Here is a 20,537-nt window from a genome sequence, read left to right on the forward strand (position 1 = left end):
TTGATTTGAAAGTACACAAGTTGCTAAATCTTTAAGTGGTTAAATAAATGTTTATACTGCAATAAATCAACTATACGACGCGTTCAGGAGGATGTTTTATAAAACCGGTGATCTAGCGTTCGCGTCTATAAGAGCTAAAGAATTGCTCTTTGAAAGACTTCAAACGCATGTATGCAGCATTTGAACAACACGTGCAGAATAATAGTTGCGGAGTTGCCGTTTGAAATGTTCAAATAGCTTTTATTGGGCGAGAGCGCCACTGATAAATGAAGACCTTTAAAGCGCTTCAACACAGCACATATTTATTAGTGCTGCTGGTAATCACTTGCAAAGTTTGAACAACTTCTGTTAAGCTAGAGTTCCACTGTTGAATAAGTACATGAACAAAGAATGCTGCAACATTTGTTCAACAAATAGTTCAACGTGTTGTTTATCAGCATCGATTGCCTCAACACTGCTTTTGTTCCACATTTGCTCTCATAACAGCTTCCAAATTGTTTCTTGGGATTTCTCTAATATACAATTACTCTAGTAAAGTATTCAAATTGGGTTGTTAAGCTATATCAGTTTTTTGTATCATCTAAAAGCTGTGAATTTGCTAAACAAAACGCGATTTTCAAAAAATTTCTACCATTGTCCTTCGATTTTTAAATCATAAATTAAAACTGTTCGACATCTGCTCGAAATTGCTACAATGATAATTTGTCCATGTACCAACTGTAATTTGAAATTTGAATTTCAAGCAAACATCACAGTTCCGTAAAGCGGGTATCAGACGAAGCAAATATTTGCTATTTTTCAATATAGATTTTATTTTGTGCAAATAAAAATCGTACCAAAAATAGCAAATATTTGCGTCGTCTAATACCTGCTTAACTATCTCAAATACCTCCTCCCCCTACGTAACATTTAGTAACGCAGACTCAACGCCTCTCTGCCCCTTCATGTATTACTTAATTTGTATACAACGCCTTTTAACAAAAATGAGTAGTATCTACTTCTGTTTAGGTTAACAAAAAATGAGCGTGTATATGATTTCGGAAAAGTCACAAAAAATAACATTGCAAAGCATCTAGTCGTCTCTCTCTCTGCTACATTATTCCTACTCTACATATTTTATTTCCATCGCATCTATGCTACAGTTACAATGGAAAGAAAGAAACAGGAAAAGTCGGCAAAGTAGTACGCAAGCAGCTGACAACATTCAAGTTCTTGCCGGCGTTTTTGTGCTCTCGCGCCTAAACAGTGATCTCAGAGGTTCCAGCACAACAGAGCAGAGCATATTATGCTGTAGATTGGCTCGTTTGTGTTTTGTCTTTAGAACGGGTCGTACTACGGCATTGGTTCCCTCTGGAGAGTTTCAGTATAATACGATTGCTGATGTAGGTATATTGCGTGCAGAAGTTTTTGGTTTAAAAGGAAGTTTAATACAACAGAAATAGGAATATTGAAGTGAATATTGTGATTAGTCGCGATAGTGTGTTTTGTCGGAGAAAAAGGTAAAGGTTTAATGGGGGCACTCTGTGAAAAGCGGAGCCAACAACGAAATAAAACCGACTCATAGAAAACTTCAAATTCACGAATGAAAATTGAGTTTGCCCATCCCCGTTGTGCTTAATATGAAGTGTAAAATTCTTATTTTTTTATCTGGTTATTGATAAAAAGTGAATTAAAAAGTGCGGGAAAGTTCTCATTGTTGTTCAATTGCGAATTTAGAGAGAAAAGAATGCAGAGTTTGTAAAAAGTTTCAAAACATAGTCAGCGTACCTATAAAAACGTATTTTTGGCTTTGGGATAAGTGTAGTTTTCCATTTGATAAAATATTTTCATTCTGGAAGGTAGAAATTCTATATTTTGCACAAAAATGTTCGCGCCCAAAGTGACATAGGTTTCTTGAATGTCTTCTGCTTTTTCACACTCGAGTTGCGTGAACGTTTCCATAATGAGTAGAAACAGCAAGTACAGCGAGGGGCGATAAAACTCATTTTGTGTCAGAAGTCTGAACGTGTCGCTTCGTTTGCGGAGCTTTTCATTGAATACCTAAATCAGAACTAATCAGTGTCGAATTACGCCGGTTTGTAACTTTTGTATTAGTAGAAAAATTGCTTCACGCAATAGCGCCTAAACTTGAATCAGAAATAGATGCCTACATGGTGGAACAACCAGTCAAAAGTTCTTTTCCCCCAGAGCAACGTTGCAGCCATTTAATTTTCAGTTCTTCCATTCTCCTGCTATTCAACAGGATTTTTGTGCGAGTGTGTGTTATAACCAAAATCGAATTCCCGAAGAAAATAACTTGAGCATTTCACCGATGTCGAATGTCTAAACATTCACCCAGTTCAGCTGAGCAGTGAGTGCAATCACGGTAACGAGATAGCGATCTCGTCTGGCTTAATCATACCGTAACCGGAACTGGCTCGTTTCGGTTTCCCTCGGGGGACCATCCTCAGTGCCGAGTGCCGACCATGGATCTGCGTAGGTAAGTTACAAGTTTGTGAGTCTTAACTTTTTCTACCTGTGTTCATTCCCTTTTTTCCAGTTTGTCCTTTGATATGGTCCTTCGCGCTTCAAAGGACCTTCGGATGAAAATCTATCTTTTACCAAGTTACCAAGATGTTACTGTTGGTTAAGGGCTGTCAGTTGGAAATCTGATATTGGCTAGATTTCCCATGACTAAAAGTCTATAGGTCCGGCTGTTTTTCTTCAAACTCAAGTCCCATCATTACGTTGAATCTCACTCCTTGTTTAGTGAAAACTTTCAGATACTGCATTCAAGTTTTACTGTTGACTCGACATTTCCTATTCTGGTGACTGTTCATGCAAATAGATAAAAATGTTTTATTCTTTAAAGTTAGTTAATTTTTTTCTCAATCATTATAGCAAACGATTAGTCCTTTTTAGACCTTTAAATGTCAAATTCAAAACTGTTTCTTGTCCTAAGAATTGTTTGCAGCTAGCATAAGTCTAAGTCACTGGCGTAGCGCGGGGGGGGGCGGTCCGCCCCGGGTGTCACCCTCTAAGAGGTGACCCCCGTTAGGAAAATTTTCATATGTGTCAAAAAAGTGACATCCGTGAGATTAATTATCAATTAGGTGGAGGTCGGGGTGATGAAACTCTCGAAAATTATATAAATTTACTCCTAAGAGTATAACCTCAACCAATTTTTCAAAAATGGGTAGATCCAGAGCAACTGAAAACGAACGTGCCAACTCTAACAATTTTTGATAACAAGATGATTTCACTGCAACCAGATGGGCCCGGTGACACCCAGGGGGTAAGGGGTGACACCCAAATTTTCGGCCCCGAGTGTCACCCGGTCACGCTACACCACTGGTCTGAGTGTTATTTCGTTTTCAAGAGATATTTAAAATGGAAACAAAAGGCATAAAATTGCTACTGTATTTCAACAAATTTTATTCAAACGTTTTCATTTAAAATCAATGCTGGATTCCCTTCAGTAGTAACTGTTCGTGTGCTTAAGTTTGTTGGCAAGTCCATGGCAATTGAAACTTTTCGTCCAGTTGAGGTAAGGACTACTAATGAAAATGGGCTAGAAGTTTTTCGTTTGCCTCAATTGAACTTATGAATTTTGTAACCACAATGTTACAGAGGTTGCTTTGCAAAGCGGGTAATCATGGGTGCGATCTAAGTAAGATTAGGTGTCAAGTGACTGCGATATGGGTTTATTTGTAAATTTCCCATGTACTCTTTCCTCACAGTGAATTTTACAATGTCATTTTCTTGACAAATCAAGACATTTCTACAGCTACTGTATCGGTCAGAGGAAAGAAAGTTATAAGGACTCGCCTCGAAGAATTAAAACGAGTGATGATACTGAATACAGTATACAGCAAACACTCTGGCATGAATCATTCAATAGATAATTGTTCTGGTCTCTAGTGAATAATCTAGACAAGGGAAAATTTACATTTTTGTCAATTTTTTGCACTAAACGCAGTATGTAATAATCAACATGACCCAAAAGCATAAAATTGCCAGAATTCCAACCCTTTTAAAAGTCTTATTTTTTCCACATGAAAAAATACAGAGTAATATTGTCGATTCATTGCTGTTACATTTCTCCTGCATGTTTAGAAAATAAGTTGTTGCATAATTTGTCGGGTCACAATTTTGTATGGCTCCAGCATCAATGCAAATTCCTGATTCATCTCCCATTTTTCGAAGAAGCTGTTCTATGATGAGGAGCTAATATTTTCGCTAATAACAATTGACCTCTTTTGCAATTTTATTTTTTTGTTTTTCTGTGTCACCCCGAATGTGCCACCTCATTTTTCGAACGTCTATACTAGCACATATTCGTAAGCTCTGCTATTGCTTGACAGCGCGCCAAAATTACCTTTCATTTCCCTCCTTTTATTGTAGACATTGGCGCTCGATTTGCCATCAGAAATTTTGTGTTTTACTGCTGCTGCTGCTGTAAGTTCGCTTTTGGTTGCGCAGCACTGCAGGCATGTTAGGTAACATTGTGTAGATAGAAGATATGAAATGAAATACAACGATAGGTATAGTGAATTTAAATGCCTAGATGAAATCACACTTGATTGCATAAATTACTACCCACGATTGGGCACTCACTGTTTTATTACTCAAAGTGTATACTATGTAACTCAGATTTTTCTGGAATGCATATACTTACGTTACTGGTAATTAATTGGAACAGGTATTCAGCGCGCAAATTTGTTACCTTCTGGACGAGTCGTGCAGGTCGTTTCCCACATATCCACGTAGTCATACGTCATCCAGCAGGAAAACAAAAATAATGACAACGGGCATTTAAATCTTGCCCCCGACTACGAATGAGAGAATCGAAGTAAAACGCTATAAAAACAGAGAGTGCTCGGAGAGCAACCGCGAGTAAATGCGCGATTTGCGGCGACAATGAATGAAAACAAAGAAGCGTAAAGTGTTTTACTATCAGAAAATATTTCTCCCACAGAGACAGTGTCGGAAAGCCCAGGCACCGGCATTCGAAAAAGATGGTAGACACGAAAACTACGTAGGTATAAAATCGGGTGAGTGAAGAAAAGCGCGCGTACATTTCGCGCCGCAAAATCTCTCTCTCTGTGCAAGTTGAATCGGGCGGAAAATACGCCACGCAAGATCATGATCCGCTTGTTCGAATGGCGGGAGTTTCTCCGATGAAGAGGTGCTATGCTTCATTTCATTTCATTTGATTGCACTGCGCAGAGGAGTTGGTTCTAAGTTTACGGTTGCTGAGATTTTGATGTGAAATGTGTCTTCTGGAGGCTTACAGGTTCGTTAATTCAAACTGTGAACCTAATTATTAAGTGAAAAAATCGATTTTCAAGATTGTACAGAATAAAATTGTCACATAAGTTTAAAATGTGACAATAGTGCAGTACAGTGTTTTTTCGTTTTCGCAAGTTACCTGTTCGTTTTCATGTAGAGGTTTTGCCGAATTGGAAAAATGAGTTCGTTGATTTGTTATAATTTAGTGAGTTGTGTATAAAAGATTTTGTGACGAAAGATCATTGCGAAGCAGTCAATGAATAACGCTTTGATCAGCAAAATTTTTTTTCTTTACATGCGCAAAATTTATGAAGTTATCTAAATAAGTGATTGAGGTGTGTTTTTTTTTTCAACTAACATCGAATGTTGAGGCCAACCAAGGTTTTTAACAGATAATTCTAAACTAATGTAGTAATAGTTCAAATAGAACTAAGAATTCAACAACAATTTCAATCAGCGTTGAACGCAAAATAATCCTTACTTCAAATTGATTCTGTAAGGAGACTGAGCAATGTTAGCTCTGCGTTGTTATATCTACAATACAAATTCACTTTTTCAGCTAACCTAGGAACCCAGTAGATCAGTTGCTTGCTTACGAAAAGCCGCCTTCGACAGCAGGTCCGAATTGTTTACATTTGATATTTTTGATGGTCAAGATTCCATATATTTTCTATGTGGCCTACAGCAAACTCTGTGGGGTTAGAAAACATTACTCTTCTAGATTTAGAAAACTGATATAAGAGGCGCTCAATTGTAAGCAGATACCGCAGAGTGATACCGCGAAGAACTTATGTGAAAATTTCTGGAGTTTATCACAAGGAAACTCGAATATTTTGTTATGTTTTGCTCAGTCATTTATTATGTAAAATTATGTAAGCGTTCTGACCAGAACAATACTATATTAAAAAATTAGGACAATACTATCGAAAGGGAAAGCAAATTTGACAATAAATCACAACATTGAACGAATCATAAGAATTGTTTTGTAAAAATGCCCAAAACCAATTTATTTAATAGTAAAAGATTACAACAAAGATATGAGTGTTAAAAAAAACTAAATTAAAATCGATAAACAGTTTTCTAAAACCACATGAGAAACAATACAAAAATTTAAGTCAAATAACGGGCTCAAAATTTGGATTTTTTTTACTGCTGTCAAAAAAGTGGATGAGCTTAAAGAAAAACTGATTTATTCCTCATGAGGATACATTTATTCTGAACTAAAAAACTTGAACATTTTTTTTTTTATTTTTTTTTTAAAGGGGGGATTTGTTAGTAGCTTAAGTATTTATGATAAATATTAGTAAATAATGAGTATGTGTGTCCAATCACAAATGGTGACTTCTCAACACTGTTAGAAATTTGTAATTTTAATTGTTAGGATTTGTTTGCTTTCGCAATTAGGACTTATCATTCGTAGGGATTTAAACCTACTTGTCAGAAAAGGGGAAGTAAACTTACAACTAACTTAATTGCTAACTTATTGGCTATAAAGAGAGCTTATCGTAGCAATTGAGGATTGCAACGATTTTTGTCGAAAATTGTTAATAATTTTATTTGACATAGCTTCTAATGGTTCAACACCAGTAAGTCTATGTAATTCGAGTGTACCAAACCAAGGAGGACGCTTCAAAATCATTTTCAGAATTTTATTCTGAATCCTTTGAAGCGTTTTCTTCCTTGTTGAACAGCAACTTGACCAGATCGGTACAGCATAAAGCATTGCTGGTCTAAAAATTTGTTTGTAAATCAAAAGTTTGTTCTTTAAACAAAGTTTAGAATTTCTGTTAATGAGAGGATATAAACATCTCGTATATTTGATGCACTTGGCTTGTATACTCTCAATGTGCTCTTTGAAAATAAGTTTTTTATCATAAATTAGTCCCAAGTACTTAACCTTGTCGGACCAACTTAAAATAACCCCATTCATCTTGACAACGTGATTATTGTTTGGCTTGAGGAAAGAAGCCCTAGGCTTATGCGGAAAAATTATCATTTGAGTTTTAGAAGCATTGGGAGAGATTTTCCACTTTTGCAAGTAGGAAGAAAAAATATCTAAACTTTTCTGCAATCGACTGCATATGACACGAAGACTTTTTCCTTTTACGGAAATGCTTGTGTCATCGCAGAACAATGACTTTGTGCATCCTGGAGGCAAATCAGGAAGATCTGAAGTGAATATGTTGTACAGGACTGGACCCAAGACTGAACCTTGAGGTACACCTGCTCTGACAGGAAATCTATCAGATTTTGAGTTCTGATAGACAACCTGCAGAGTTCGATCAGTAAGATAATTTTTTAAAATTTTGATTAGGAAAATTGGAAAATTAAAAGTTTGCAATTTCGCAATCAAACCTTTATGCCAAACACTGTCGAATGCTTTTTCTATGTCTAAAAGAGCAGCTCCAGTGGAAAAACTTGAACATTTGAGAAAGGTCCGTTACCGTCCTTCCGATGAAGCATTCTTATGATGCCGGAACAAAAGCGTTGTACGGCCTTCATTTTCACCTCTTTCACCATTTTTTCACCATTTTCACCCCTGATGCCTGAAACATGTTTTGTATGGCAAGGAACAGCAAGCAGTGACGTCTGTTTCAACCACTCGAAAAAAACGGGCCCCCAGCTCTTGAATTTTGATCAATATCGACAATTTCAATGATGAGAACAAAAATTCTGATTCACTAGCTGTCTTACGAATACGTAAAATACCGTTCAACAAAGAAAAATCTTTGAAAAAACATCAAACGAAAAAGTCAACCAAAATTGCAGTTATTCAAGCGCTATTCGAGTGCCGAAGAAAATCCTCTGTAAAACAGAAATAACTGCATAAAATAGGTTCGGGGTGATTGGAATAGTGAGCCTCGATGGGGATCTTTAATTGATTATTGTTGAAATTTGCTAAAACGGTTTTAGAATCTGAAAACAAGTGCTGACAGAGATAAAGATAAAGAACAAACCGTCATTCAGTGCGTCTTGAACTGTCCTACAGGTCAGACGTGTTTTCGGTTGCTTGTGGACTGGTCTTTGACTGCCTATAGCTTCAAAGTTTGTGTTTTGTCAGTGTGTCTTTTAAAGATTACCTGGAAGTTAACTTACATCAGTCTTTCTCAAGACTACCTATTTCTTACTTTCTCAATACATGCAATTTGATATTATTTTTGAACTTTTTTCGTATCACCTGAAATGGCAGGACGAAAAAAGAAACCACGCATCGCTACGGGGAGGTAAAAGAGAGAGGCATCTCTTTCTGAAACTAGCTTATGCAGTGAAAATTTATATGATATTCTGCCTGAGCAAGAAGCCGGCGAAATTAAAATGTTCGAAAGTAAAACTCTTCAAAGTGAAATTTCTGTAAAAAAGGAGAAAGTTCCATCTATTGTGGTAACTATTGCTTCTGAATTTAATATTTTTAAAAGAGAACTTTCTACGTTTCTCTTCGACGTCAAAGTTACTTATCAAATTGGCCGAAGAGGCGAATGCCGTTTAGTGGCCCAAACATTGAAAGATTGGAATCGTCTTATTCAGTATTTAACTGAAAAGATGTATAATTTTTTTACATATGATACGAAGAGCGCCAAGCCGTTCAAGGTCTTATTGAAAGGTCTCACCAACGATCAAACCGTTGATGAGATCAAAATTACTCAAATTACTATAACGTGCGTGAAAAATGGGAATTATATCGAAAGTTTGGCGGAGGTGAAAAGCATATCACCCAATGCCGTGTTTGCCAACGTTATGGCCATGGTTCAAAGTTTTGTAACATGGACCAAAAATGCCTCATTTGTGGAGACTCTTCTCACAAAAAGGACACATGTCCTGTGAAAGAGAGTAAAAATTTCCGCTGTGCGAATTGTAACGGCAACCATATGTCGAATTTTTATCAATGCCCAGCCCGTTTAGCAATTGTTAAGGCAAGGCAAGGTAAACAAAATTCTCCAAGCGTACCAAAACCACCCACTTTCTCAACTCCTTTGCATACTCGTTTAACATATGCACAGGTTACAGGTAGTTCGAATATTCTACCGCATAATGTTGGTAATTCGAAAATGACCGCTAATATGGGTAAGCAAAACACGCTAGAAAATTATTGTACACCTATTACCCCAGCTGATATTACTACCGAAAACATTTTTTCTAATGTCAACTGCCTGGGCCTATTACGGCAGGTAAACTTTCTTTTCTGCAACAGGCAATGTTCGATCTCATGAACGCCATGTTGCAGGCAAAATCAATGTTTGAAGCCATTCAAATAGGTACAAATTTTACAATTAAAATTGTTTCTAATTTAAAATTTAGCAATGATTTTAAATAAACCGATCAAAATTTTAAATTGGAATGCTCGCTCATTGAAGGCCAATGAGAATGAGCTTTTTAATTTTTTAACAGTAAATAATGTGCATATTGCAATTATTACTGAAACATTTTTGAAACCTAACATGAAATTAAAATATGATCCCAATTTCGTGGTTCATAGATATGATAGGATTCAGGGTTCCGGCGGTGGAGTTGCAATTGTTATTCATCGCCGAATCAAACATCGTGCTCTTCCCCATCTTGAGACGAAAGTTATTGAAACTTTGGGAATTGAAGTTCAAACTGAACTTGGGATTTTATTTATTGCCGCAGCATATTTACCATTTCAATGCACACGCGAGCACAAAATTTTTTTTAAAGGTGATTTACAAAAACTCACCAGAAATCGTTCGAAATTTTTTATAATCGGCGATTTTAACGCTAAACATCAATCATGGAATAATTCTTAAAGTAATTCCAATGGCAAAATTTTATTCAATGATTGTTCTTCAGGATACTATTCTATTTTGTCTCCAAATAGTCCTACATGCTTTTCTTCTGTAAGAAACCCTTCAACAATTGATTTGGTGCTAACAGATCAAAGTCATGTATGTAGTGATTTGATCACACATGCTGACTTTGATTCTGACCATCTTCCAATAACTTTTTCTTTATCACATAAATCAGTTTTAAACCCTATGAGCTCTGTTTTTAATTAAAACAAGGCTAATTGGGAAAGATACAAAACTCATATTGAGAGAAATTTCAATAATGAGCTTGATTTGCAAAACGAAGTGAATATTGATTCCGCTTTGGAAGCATTAAAATGTGCAATTGTTGATGCCAGGAATTATTCTGTTCCAAAGGCTCAAGTGAAATTTGATTCACCAATAATTGACGAAAATCTTCAACTTCTAATTCGTTTGAAAAATGTCCGCAGACGTCAATATCAACGTTCTCGTGACCCTGTTTTTAAAACTATTTATAAAGATTTACAGAAAGAGATTAAACATAGATTTACTCTTCTGAGAAATCAAAATTTTGAGACTAAAGTTGAAAAATTGAAACCATATTCAAAACCCTTTTGGAAGCTGTCGAAGTTTCTTAAGAAACCTTCAAAGCCTATTCCAGTTTTTAAAGATGGTGAACGTTTTCTTGTATCCAATGAACAAAAGGCTCAAAGACTTGCTCAGCAGTTTGAGAGTGTTCATAACTCAAATTTGAATTTTGTGAGTTCAATTAAAATGAAGACACACGTCAATTTGATTTAATTTCTTCCCAGAATGTTTTACCTGCAGAAATAATTGAAACTAACTTGAATGAGATTGAATCAATTATTAAAAATTTCAAATATACTAATCAAATATCTCCCTGAGAGCACAATGGAATTTTTAGTGAAAATTTTCAATTGCTGCTTCAAAATTGCATATTTTCCCAAACTATGGAAAAATGCAAAAATTACTCCAATTTTAAAGCCGGATAAGAATCCAGCTGAAGTTTCAAGTTACCGACCAATCCGTTTGCTTTCTTCAATAAGTAAACTGTTTGAGAGAATTATTCTTAACCGAATGATGTCACACATCAACGAAAATTTAATTTTTGCAAATGAACAGTTTGGATTTCGCCATGGGCACTCCACAACTCATCAATTGCTCAGAGTTACTAATATGATACGAGCTAACAAATCTGAAGGTTATTCCACTGGAGCTGCTCTTTTAGACATAGAAAAAGCATTCGACAGTGTTTGGCATAAAGGTTTGATTGCGAAATTGCAAACTTTTAATTTTCCAATTTTCCTAATCAAAATTTTGAAAAATTATCTTACTGATCGAACGCTGCAGGTTGTCTATCAGAATTCAAAATCTGATAGATTTCCTGTCAGAGCAGGTGTGCCTCAAGGTTCTGTCTTGGGCCCAGTCCTGTGTAACATATTCACTTCAGATCTTCCTGATTTGCCTCCAGGATGCACAAAGTCATTGTTCTGCGATGACACAAGCATTTCCGTAAAAGGAAAAAGCCTTCGTGTCATATGCAGTCGATTGCAGAAGAGTTTAGATATTTTTTCTTCCTACTTGCAAAAGTGGAAAATCTCTCCCAATGCTTCTAAAACTCAAATGATAATTTTTCCTCATTAGCCTAGGGCTTCTTTCCTCAAGCCAAACAATAATCACGTTGTCAAGATGAATGGGGTTATTTTAAGTTGGTCTGACAAGGTTAAGTACTTGGGACTAATTTACGATAAAAAACTTATTTTCAAAGAGCACATTGAGAGTATACAAGCCAAGTGCATCAAATATACGAGATGTTTATATCCTCTCATTAACAGAAATTCTAAACTTTGTTTAAAGAACAAACTTTTGATTTACAAACAAATTTTTAGACCAGCAATGCTTTATGCTGTACCGATCTGGTCAAGTTGCTGTTCAACAAGAAAGAAAACGCTCCAAAAGATTCAGAATAAAATTCTGGAAATGATTTTGAAGCGTCCTCCTTGGTTTGGTACACTCGAATTACATAGACTTAAGCAGGTATTAGACGAAGCAAATATTTGCTATTTTTCAATACAGATTTTATTTTGTGCAAATAAAAATCGTACCAAAAATAGCAAATATTTGCGTCGTCTAATACCTGCTTTACTGGTGTTGAACCATTAAAAGCTATGTCAAATAAAATCATTAACAATTTTCGACAAAAATCGTTGCAATCCTCAATTGCTACGATAAGCTCTCTTTATAGCCAATAAGTTAGCATTTAAGTTAGTTGTAAGTTTACTTTCCTTTCTTGACGAGTAAGTTTAAATCCCTACGAATGATAAGTCCTAATTGCGAAAGCAAACAAATCCTAACAATTAAAATTACAAATCACTAACAGTGTTGAGAAGTCACCATTTGTGATTAGACACACATACTCATTATTTACTAATATTTATCATAAATACTTAAGCTACTAACAAATCCCCCTCTAAAAAAAAAAACAAACTGTCATTCTTTTGTTAGTATTTCACCATACAGATTTAGAGTATTTCGACTCAATACACAGGCAGCACCTAAAGCTGCTTAAAATATGTTCCCTTCCCTACATTCTCAGTCCATCTGTCCCTTGGTCAAGCGGCTACGAAATATTAAATCATATTCTTCAGCTACCATCAGAATCGCATCCAGAACCCAAGCTATTAGCTAAAAACTTGACAATTTTTATGTCTGATTGATTTGCTGCGTAATTCTCGACGTGAATCGATAAAGATAGCAAAACCCGAGAGAATTCCAGTCCAGTACCAGCACAGACCAGGTATAGGAAGACTCTGAATTGGTATAAATGGTTGGCTCAATTCCGAATCTTTCCGTTCCAAAGAGGGACTATGTTAGGGGCCATCTACATACCACGTGGACAGATTTTAAACGACTTTGGCGTACAACCCGGAGAGACACATACGATTCGCAAAGATTCTCTAGGATTCCTGAGCGTCCTTGAAAAGGATTCCTGAAAAAGAATCCTCAGGAATGCCCTGTATATGGCTCTAGGATTCTTGAAATGAATCGTGAGTGAAAATCCTCCGGATCGTGTTTGCGATTCCTTTCACGATTCCGTCACCGAGTTATAGGTATCCTGGGGATGAATTCTCTGCGTGTTAGTAAGGGAAAGCAGTTTTTCTTTATGATACTTCATTTGTTGTTTAAACTTGACTTTAAACATGACTGTAGTAATGAAACAAACCATAGATAAATTCGAAACCTGAACTAGACTACCGCATCATGATTTACCACTACTAGATTTTTCAATCAAGTCCCACGTCGAAATGTTGAGGATCCGCTTGAAATGAACGCTAACTCTCGTTTTTTTTTTGCCGCGTTATCAGCGGTTTTTGTCCAGCTTTTGGCTTGAGGTTCACTGTCAATTTTTTATGGGGCCTTTCGAAGATCCCTGGGATGGTCGAATAACACTGGTAAGCACAAGTTTTGTCTTAGTTGTCAAACTAGAAAAAAAGGAAATTCCTGTAAATTTTAGTGAAGATAACTTTTTAGAGACTTAACCCATGAATGATAGTCTGCCTCAATTTGACTCCTCGCTTTTAGTGATATTGTACCCTTCTTTTTGAAATACTGCAAATCCGATCTTGTTTTTCAAAAAATTGAATTCTGGTATTTGTTATGTATTTGTTAATCACTTTGATGGTTCAGATCGTTTGGTCTATATTAGACAAATCTTCTTCTAACTCGACTAAAATCTCACAATTGCAGAACTCTCTGAAGAGCAAGTGGGCAAAACTCGGTTAGTTTCGGTCAAGTATGAAAAAGGCACGCAAATTTGAAAGAGTCGCGACAACTATTCCCCCGTTGTGGGCGAATGCAATATAATTTTTTCAATGAAAGGATGAAGTATTTATGGTATCAAAATGGTGTTTACACGCTTGGTAGAGGAAGGTTAGACCAGAGTGTTGAAGCTTTTATATTCTTTCTAGATTTTACAGCATTTTTTGTACAATGTAAGATATATCAGAGACTTCTTATATTCGCCCCGTATTACGGTACGGTCATATCATTATATTGGGGTCAGATGTAGGCTCAAATATATATTTTCACTACTCATGAATTATTTCTAGAAATTTATACGGTTATATTTCCAAGTCATACATGTTGCAATCCTTGTTTTGAGTTCGTGTAAGATTCAAATTCCTTTTTTTTCACAAAGTAATGTCTCGACATAATGTTTTTGATTTTACGATTCTGCATTACATGTGATCGCTACGAATGAATAGATTTCCACGGTTATTTCTCCTCTAGTGTTTCTATAACTTCCCAGTTCTACAATTTCTTATAACACGTGTTTCTTTTTTCTTCTCTCAATAGTTCCGAGGATGCCAGCAGATCGTCAACGTCAGATGTGGTAAAGCTACCCAGAACTAGGAAAGGTCGGAAGCGAAAGCGTAGCTCAGAAAGTGCGGTGAGTCGTTTTGAATTCAAGTGTATCTAAACTTCGTATAGGACTTCCATAGTATGAGAAGTGTAAAAATCGTTACACAACTACTTTGAAACCGTGCCAGCCGTGTCCTTGCGCAGAAGGACTACCGCAAAAGGAAACATACGTTAAGAAATTGGTTGGCAGATGTTTCCGTTATTTAAATGGCGAATGGCGTTCGAGAGTGCTGTTGCTACTTTTCTGGTGCTGAATAAATGCATAATTCAACGGCGTTGCATCGTAGTTTTCTAAGGCGAAATGAAAGATGACTAGGAAATTAGTTTTAATTGCATTAGTGGGTTGGTTAGCAAAATAGATACAGTTCTCATGACCCTTCTAATATTTGTTCTTTAATTTACTGATAAGCGCACGAAGGTTGTCTAGGACGAAACGTCCTCTTGACTGCAAATACACACACAAAGAGCCCATTCAGCAGCTTGGCTTGTGCAAACAGAGCAACAAAACTAGTTACAACTATGCTGAGGCATAACATTGTCAACAAGTGTTTGCCGTTCTCATGCTTCATTGGTATTGATCTGAGCATTCCTGTGAGCTGAGAGGGTCTTTGCATGAATGGGTCTAGCAGTGCGCTACGCTTATGTGCCTAGCAGATTGTTGGCGCTCTTTATCGGCGTTCCTCCGCCATAGGGAAAGAAATCTGACTGACTTTCCTTCCAGATTTCTGGATTGGATTTTTTTGCTTCAGTCAGTACAGTATATTCGTTGCTTTTCTTACTGTTCTTGCTCCGTTAAAAATCAACTTCCACTCTGTCTATAGGTATATAGGACGCCTGCCAACTCATGTGAAGACCGGGTGGTACTCCTGAGAAAGAAATTTAAATTTTAAACCTTTAAAGTTGGAAACGAATGAGGAACCAAAATAAACCAATCGAGAGTGCTAAGAGCCCGAGGGAAAGGAAGTAAAACCAGTTTTTGGATCAATAATAATTTGATCTTGGCTTGTGAATGCTCAATTCTGACGATAGTCGAGCGAAACTGCACGAGATCTATTTGGAGTTTAACAGAAGTTGTTCTTATCGTTGTCATTTATTCATTCTTTAATAAGAAAACAAAATCGGTTCTCAAATTAGAGGCATCCCTACATTTAATTCTTTGCGAGTATTTCTCATCATCATACTTCGTATCTTTTTCACTGATCACTGAGTAATTGGTGCTAGAAAAGAATTTGAACGTGTGATCTATGATCACAATCATCACGTTTTTAATTCGAAACTCACACCACACGATTTTAGTAACAAAACTTTTTTTTCGCAGAATGGCATAACTTATTCTTCAGTCCAGTAAAGAAGCAGGTTAAAACTTATGAATGTATTTTTTTTCTTTTCGCTCGTGAATCTCTTCATTAATTTGCTTTGAATAGAGGTCGTTGAATTATTCCCGCTTGATTCCAGTTTTTGGAGTTGTTATTCTACATTCCGTCTTATATCGCTCGTGCAAACTATTTAAAGCACACAACTGATGCTCTATTGAGCTCAAACCAGCAAATAACGATACACTCAAGTTGATTAAGCGATTTTTTTTTTCGGGAACGTCCCTGTCCGTATAAAACACCATATGAACATAATTAGAAACTAGGGGAGACAAACAGGAAAACCCTACCTACATTAAAAGTCGATAAAGGATAAGTGGGACCGAAGCGTTGGAAATAGGCTCGCACTTTTTGCTGTATCTGTGTGTGTTACTTGTTACCTTGTCAATGCATCGGAATGACGTTACTTTTTTAAAGGGGTCGAAACTGAGGGAACAGCGCCTCAAATGTACATAATTTATTCTGTGTGTGCTTTGTGCTCATAGGGCAGAGGAAGCCGATGCCGTGCGCGGAACAACATTAAATTTTCCCGCCAAAAATTAACCGCTATAATATTTACAGTAAAATTTCATTTAAATAACCCTTATACAATTTATTTACAACAAGCATGTTTGTCCCAATTGTGAAATCCAATGTTTTTCTCAGTTAGCATATTGAATATTATAATCTTGAGGCAATTGACAAAAATGGAAGTTTGTTTTTGTCTGGTTAACACAATGGGTTGTCGTTATATTCACACATCTGTGAACCGTCTTAAAGGGACTCATTTCATTATGTACTTGATTAAATATTATATTATATGTGTTGTTATTTATTTATTGCACTAACATATATTTTCGTATCCTTTTTCAGAGTATAGAACATGAAAGCTCCGCCAAACGCAATGCCCCCGCCGATAGACAGTCACCACTTGCGGCCGCGTCTGCCCCGGTCATGTCAGTGCCCAGCGTGGTCAGTACGGCCGCTTCCAGCAATAGTGTCGCCAGTATCATTCCCAGCAGCGGCGAGTACATCTCAGATACTCAGAGTTCGTCCGATTGTTACTCGACGACGGCCGAGATTGACATTTTCCCGCTGGTCAGTCCTTCCTCTGTAAATAGTAATATTCTAAGTCCTACTTGTGATGGATCCCGCAGTAGTTGGAACACTAAGGGTGACACAACGCCACACGGCAATAGAAAATCCTCCTCACATAATAATCAGCAACATAGTAATAATAGTAGTAATTGTGACAATAGCTCTAGTAAATATTCAAAATTATACTGCTGCGTGACCCCGTCGTCAGAACTGCGGACCTGTCCACTGCCACCACTTTCGTGGGCTGAAAATCGTACCGTGTGGCAGCTCATGTGTCGAAAAGATGAGAAGGCGTCTCTGGAACGAGAACCGAATATGTTCGATCAACATCCAGGTAAGAGAACCGTTTTTATGGACTCTCATCATCACCTTTCTTTGTTCGTTATGCTGTCGGTAATGATAGATGGTCGCTAAGAATGAAAAGAAAAAACTTATAGAATATAAATCTTCACCAATACCTGCCTCTGAGAGACCATTATGATTTGTATACCATGAGAAAAGACGAAGCACATCCTGCCTGCTTTTATTACTTTGTCATATTTTTCACCTTTTTCGTCATAGAATTAAATGGATCAAAGTTTCGTTTAAAAACCCTCCCTCCAATGGATCCTTCGCTTAAGGTTCAAAGCTTATTTTTCCTTTTTGTTTGCACCCTACTTTGCAGGCCTGCAACCTAGGATGCGAGCTATTCTGTTGGACTGGCTGATCGAAGTGTGTGAAGTGTACAAACTACACCGAGAAACGTACTATTTGGCTTTAAACTATATTGATCGTTATCTCAGTCGCAAAAAGGGACAAAAAAAAACCCACCTACAACTTCTTGGTATTAGCGCACTATTCGTTGCTGCCAAGGTAAGCTATGCTGCATGTTATTGCGATAATTCCACCTTCACTTTTATTGTTAGCCCAAGATAATTCTGTTACCTAAAAGTTAATTGAATGCCCATGCTTCGCAGGTTGAGGAAATCTATCCTCCAAAAATAGGAGAATTTGCATACGTCACGGACGGCGCCTGCTCCGAGGAGGATATCCTCCGAGAAGAATTGCTGCTACTGCATGAACTTCAGTGGAGCATCAACCCTGTCACTATTATGGGGTGGCTGGGGCTATATATGCAAATTCACGTCACCAACCGGCAATCGGAAAGGCTGCCTGTTTACTCCGAGAGTAAGAGTGGAAGCTGCCGGAAGCAGCAACATTCTGTTGCTAAACATCAAACTGAAAAGAAACCTGACGACTCTTTTGTATATCCGCAATTCTCCGGTATGGAGTTTGCGCAGACTGCCCAACTTATAGATCTTTGTTCGCTGGACGTGGGTCTGGCGAACTTTCCCTACTCTGTGATTGCTGCGGCTGCAATGAGCCACACTTTTGATAGGTTAGTAACGATTTGAAATGAAACTTTCCTGAATAATCTTACACTTTACTTCATCCGCAGAAAAACGGCTGTTAGCGTGTCTGGTTTAGACTGGGATGTGATTGCGCCGTGTGCCAAGTGGATGGAGCCTTTCTTCTTGGTAATTTGCGATGAGAATGAAGTATCGCCACTGGCTCTTCTCGAGTCAAACGAGCAAGTTAAAGGTAGTTACGGCTTGGCGCACGTCTGTCCGAATCTTGTAACGGATAGTTCACACATAATTCAAACCCATACGACATCATTGGATATGTTTGTAAGTGCGATTGTTGTGAGCGTTTTAATTTCACTCTAACACAATGTTCTTTATTTTGATAGGATCGTGCCGCTTTGCGCCGCGAACAGTTGGAGGCCCTAGCCTGTATTATCCAGCAAGAGGCATCTCCAGGGACGCAGCTGCTCGATCCAGAGGGATTGTTGCTAACGCCACCGGCCTCTAGCCGAAAGTCTCTTGAAACAAATCTAAATCACAATCCGCGCGAAATAGAAAATAATGTAGTGTGCACCAAGACTTGATAATAGGTATTCTAACTTAGCTACACATTTTCACCTAGATTTCATAGCCATTTAGGCCTGTAATTTATTCGATAATTATTTTCCTACCATATTATTTTCTGTAGAGTTGAGCCACAATTCGCAAAAGCTTGAAATTACAACGGAATCGAATGTAACGTAATACATCGCACCCAAATTATCTCGCGACAAACCCACCCGTATCGCGTCACACTGAAAGTGTTGCGTCGCGTTCGGGAAAGCTCAGCAACACTTTCTGCAGCACCCCGTTGTGATTTAATGCTTCTATGTTTGTAGGATGATTTCCGTTTCAAAAATTGTTTCTAATTATAAGAACATTCACTCACTGTTGGCGTCCTTTGTCCTAATAAAATAGTATCAGCTGTAAGAAGGAGGCTATCTCACATTTCAACTAAAAATCCAGTAGAACGATTCTTTCAGTTTTATTGTAATGTTCATTACAGTTTTGCTATGACGATTTTATTGAAATTATTTGTCAGTGTCAACTAACTTAGCTTAGTTTACGAAAAACAAGTGCATTACCAACCGACTAGGTCTTGAAAATAAAAAAAAAAAACATTCACTCGTGAAGAAAACGTAGATTGATTTTCAGCAGCACATTTATATCGTTAGTATAAATATTTGTATTGCTAAGCAGGCATCTGGTTTTCTCAATTAATGTGATCACTATTGCAGACAAATTCCATTCCTTACGAAAAGCATCCGATCCAAATAACATATACTAATCACCTTGAAGCTGTTCCCAATAATCAACTAACATGGATTCCAAGCTGTGTAACCATTAATATATCCCTCAGCCATATTATAGCGATATTACATCAGAACTGATTTTGCATGAATTTTTGCACACTTCGCAATTTCAATTACAAAAATATATTCAAGTCTCGATCCACTGTTGAGTTTGACTTACTTAAAACCGCCAGCTGGAGGATTTTTAGTTCTTTTCATCGTGTTTCACCGTATATTTTTTTTCAGAACTTTAATTTTACTTTCGCAAGCAAATTCCTTCAAGCAGCATCCGATCCCAATAACATATAATAACCACCGCAAAGCTGTTCCCACTAATCGGTTAACATGGATTCCAAGCTCTGTAACCATTAATATATTCCTCGTTAGGCTTTAAGTTACCAGTCTGTCGACATCATCATAAAAAAACACCTTCAGTAAGTCACAAAACGGTCGAATCATGCATGCATTTTTTTATAGCCAATGAATATCTCCAATTTAGTTATGTTCACCACATTGAATGTCATAAGGAAAGCTCAAAATCATTTCTGGGTGGTATTTAAGTGGTGTAACTATTACTCCCGAAGCGAAGCTGAAGAACTCACTCTGTTCAGAATATATTACAATTTCAGTGTAAATAGTAGAATATACTTTAGTTAGGTTTATTGGAACGTTGTTCCTTCTAGGTGCAGTGGAATAATCAACAAATAATAGCCATAATGGCAATGCCGTATGATTTTCTAATAAATACTAGCACTAATGTGAACCATTTTGTTTTATTGAATCAATCCCATTGGATGTGTGAGAATTATTGATTTTACTTTCATGGTAACAAGTCGTTAATGATCCACTGGTCAATCCAGAATACGTCTCCACATCACTCGGTTTTGGGCTAGTCTTTTTCAATCGATCCGGTTAATCCGTCGATCGGGCGTT

At 37.1% G+C, this 20,537-nt stretch overlaps 1 protein-coding gene across 2 annotated transcripts; it reads left to right on the forward strand.

The window, feature by feature from the left end:
* The first annotated feature begins 1,222 nt into the window (after positions 1–1,222).
* Positions 1,223–20,326, forward strand: LOC129726940 (G1/S-specific cyclin-E). Of its 2 annotated transcripts, XM_055684233.1 has the most exons (8): positions 1,223–1,499; positions 2,243–2,479; positions 14,412–14,505; positions 16,703–17,261; positions 17,592–17,779; positions 17,884–18,305; positions 18,366–18,597; positions 18,660–20,326. In XM_055684233.1, exons 2-8 carry the CDS (start codon positions 2,466–2,468, stop codon positions 18,855–18,857), a joined length of 1,707 nt encoding a protein of 568 aa, XP_055540208.1. In that variant the 5' UTR covers positions 1,223–1,499; positions 2,243–2,465; the 3' UTR covers positions 18,858–20,326. The 2 variants fall into 2 exon arrangements, with proteins under 2 accessions (XP_055540208.1, XP_055540207.1); XM_055684232.1 differs by lacking the exons at positions 1,223–1,499; positions 2,243–2,479 and adding an exon at positions 5,131–5,275.
* Positions 20,327–20,537: the final 211 nt, after the last annotated feature.

Source organism: Wyeomyia smithii, chromosome 3 (assembly GCF_029784165.1).
Source record: "Wyeomyia smithii strain HCP4-BCI-WySm-NY-G18 chromosome 3, ASM2978416v1, whole genome shotgun sequence".
In the NCBI taxonomy this organism is placed as follows: Eukaryota; Metazoa; Arthropoda; class Insecta; order Diptera; family Culicidae; genus Wyeomyia; species Wyeomyia smithii.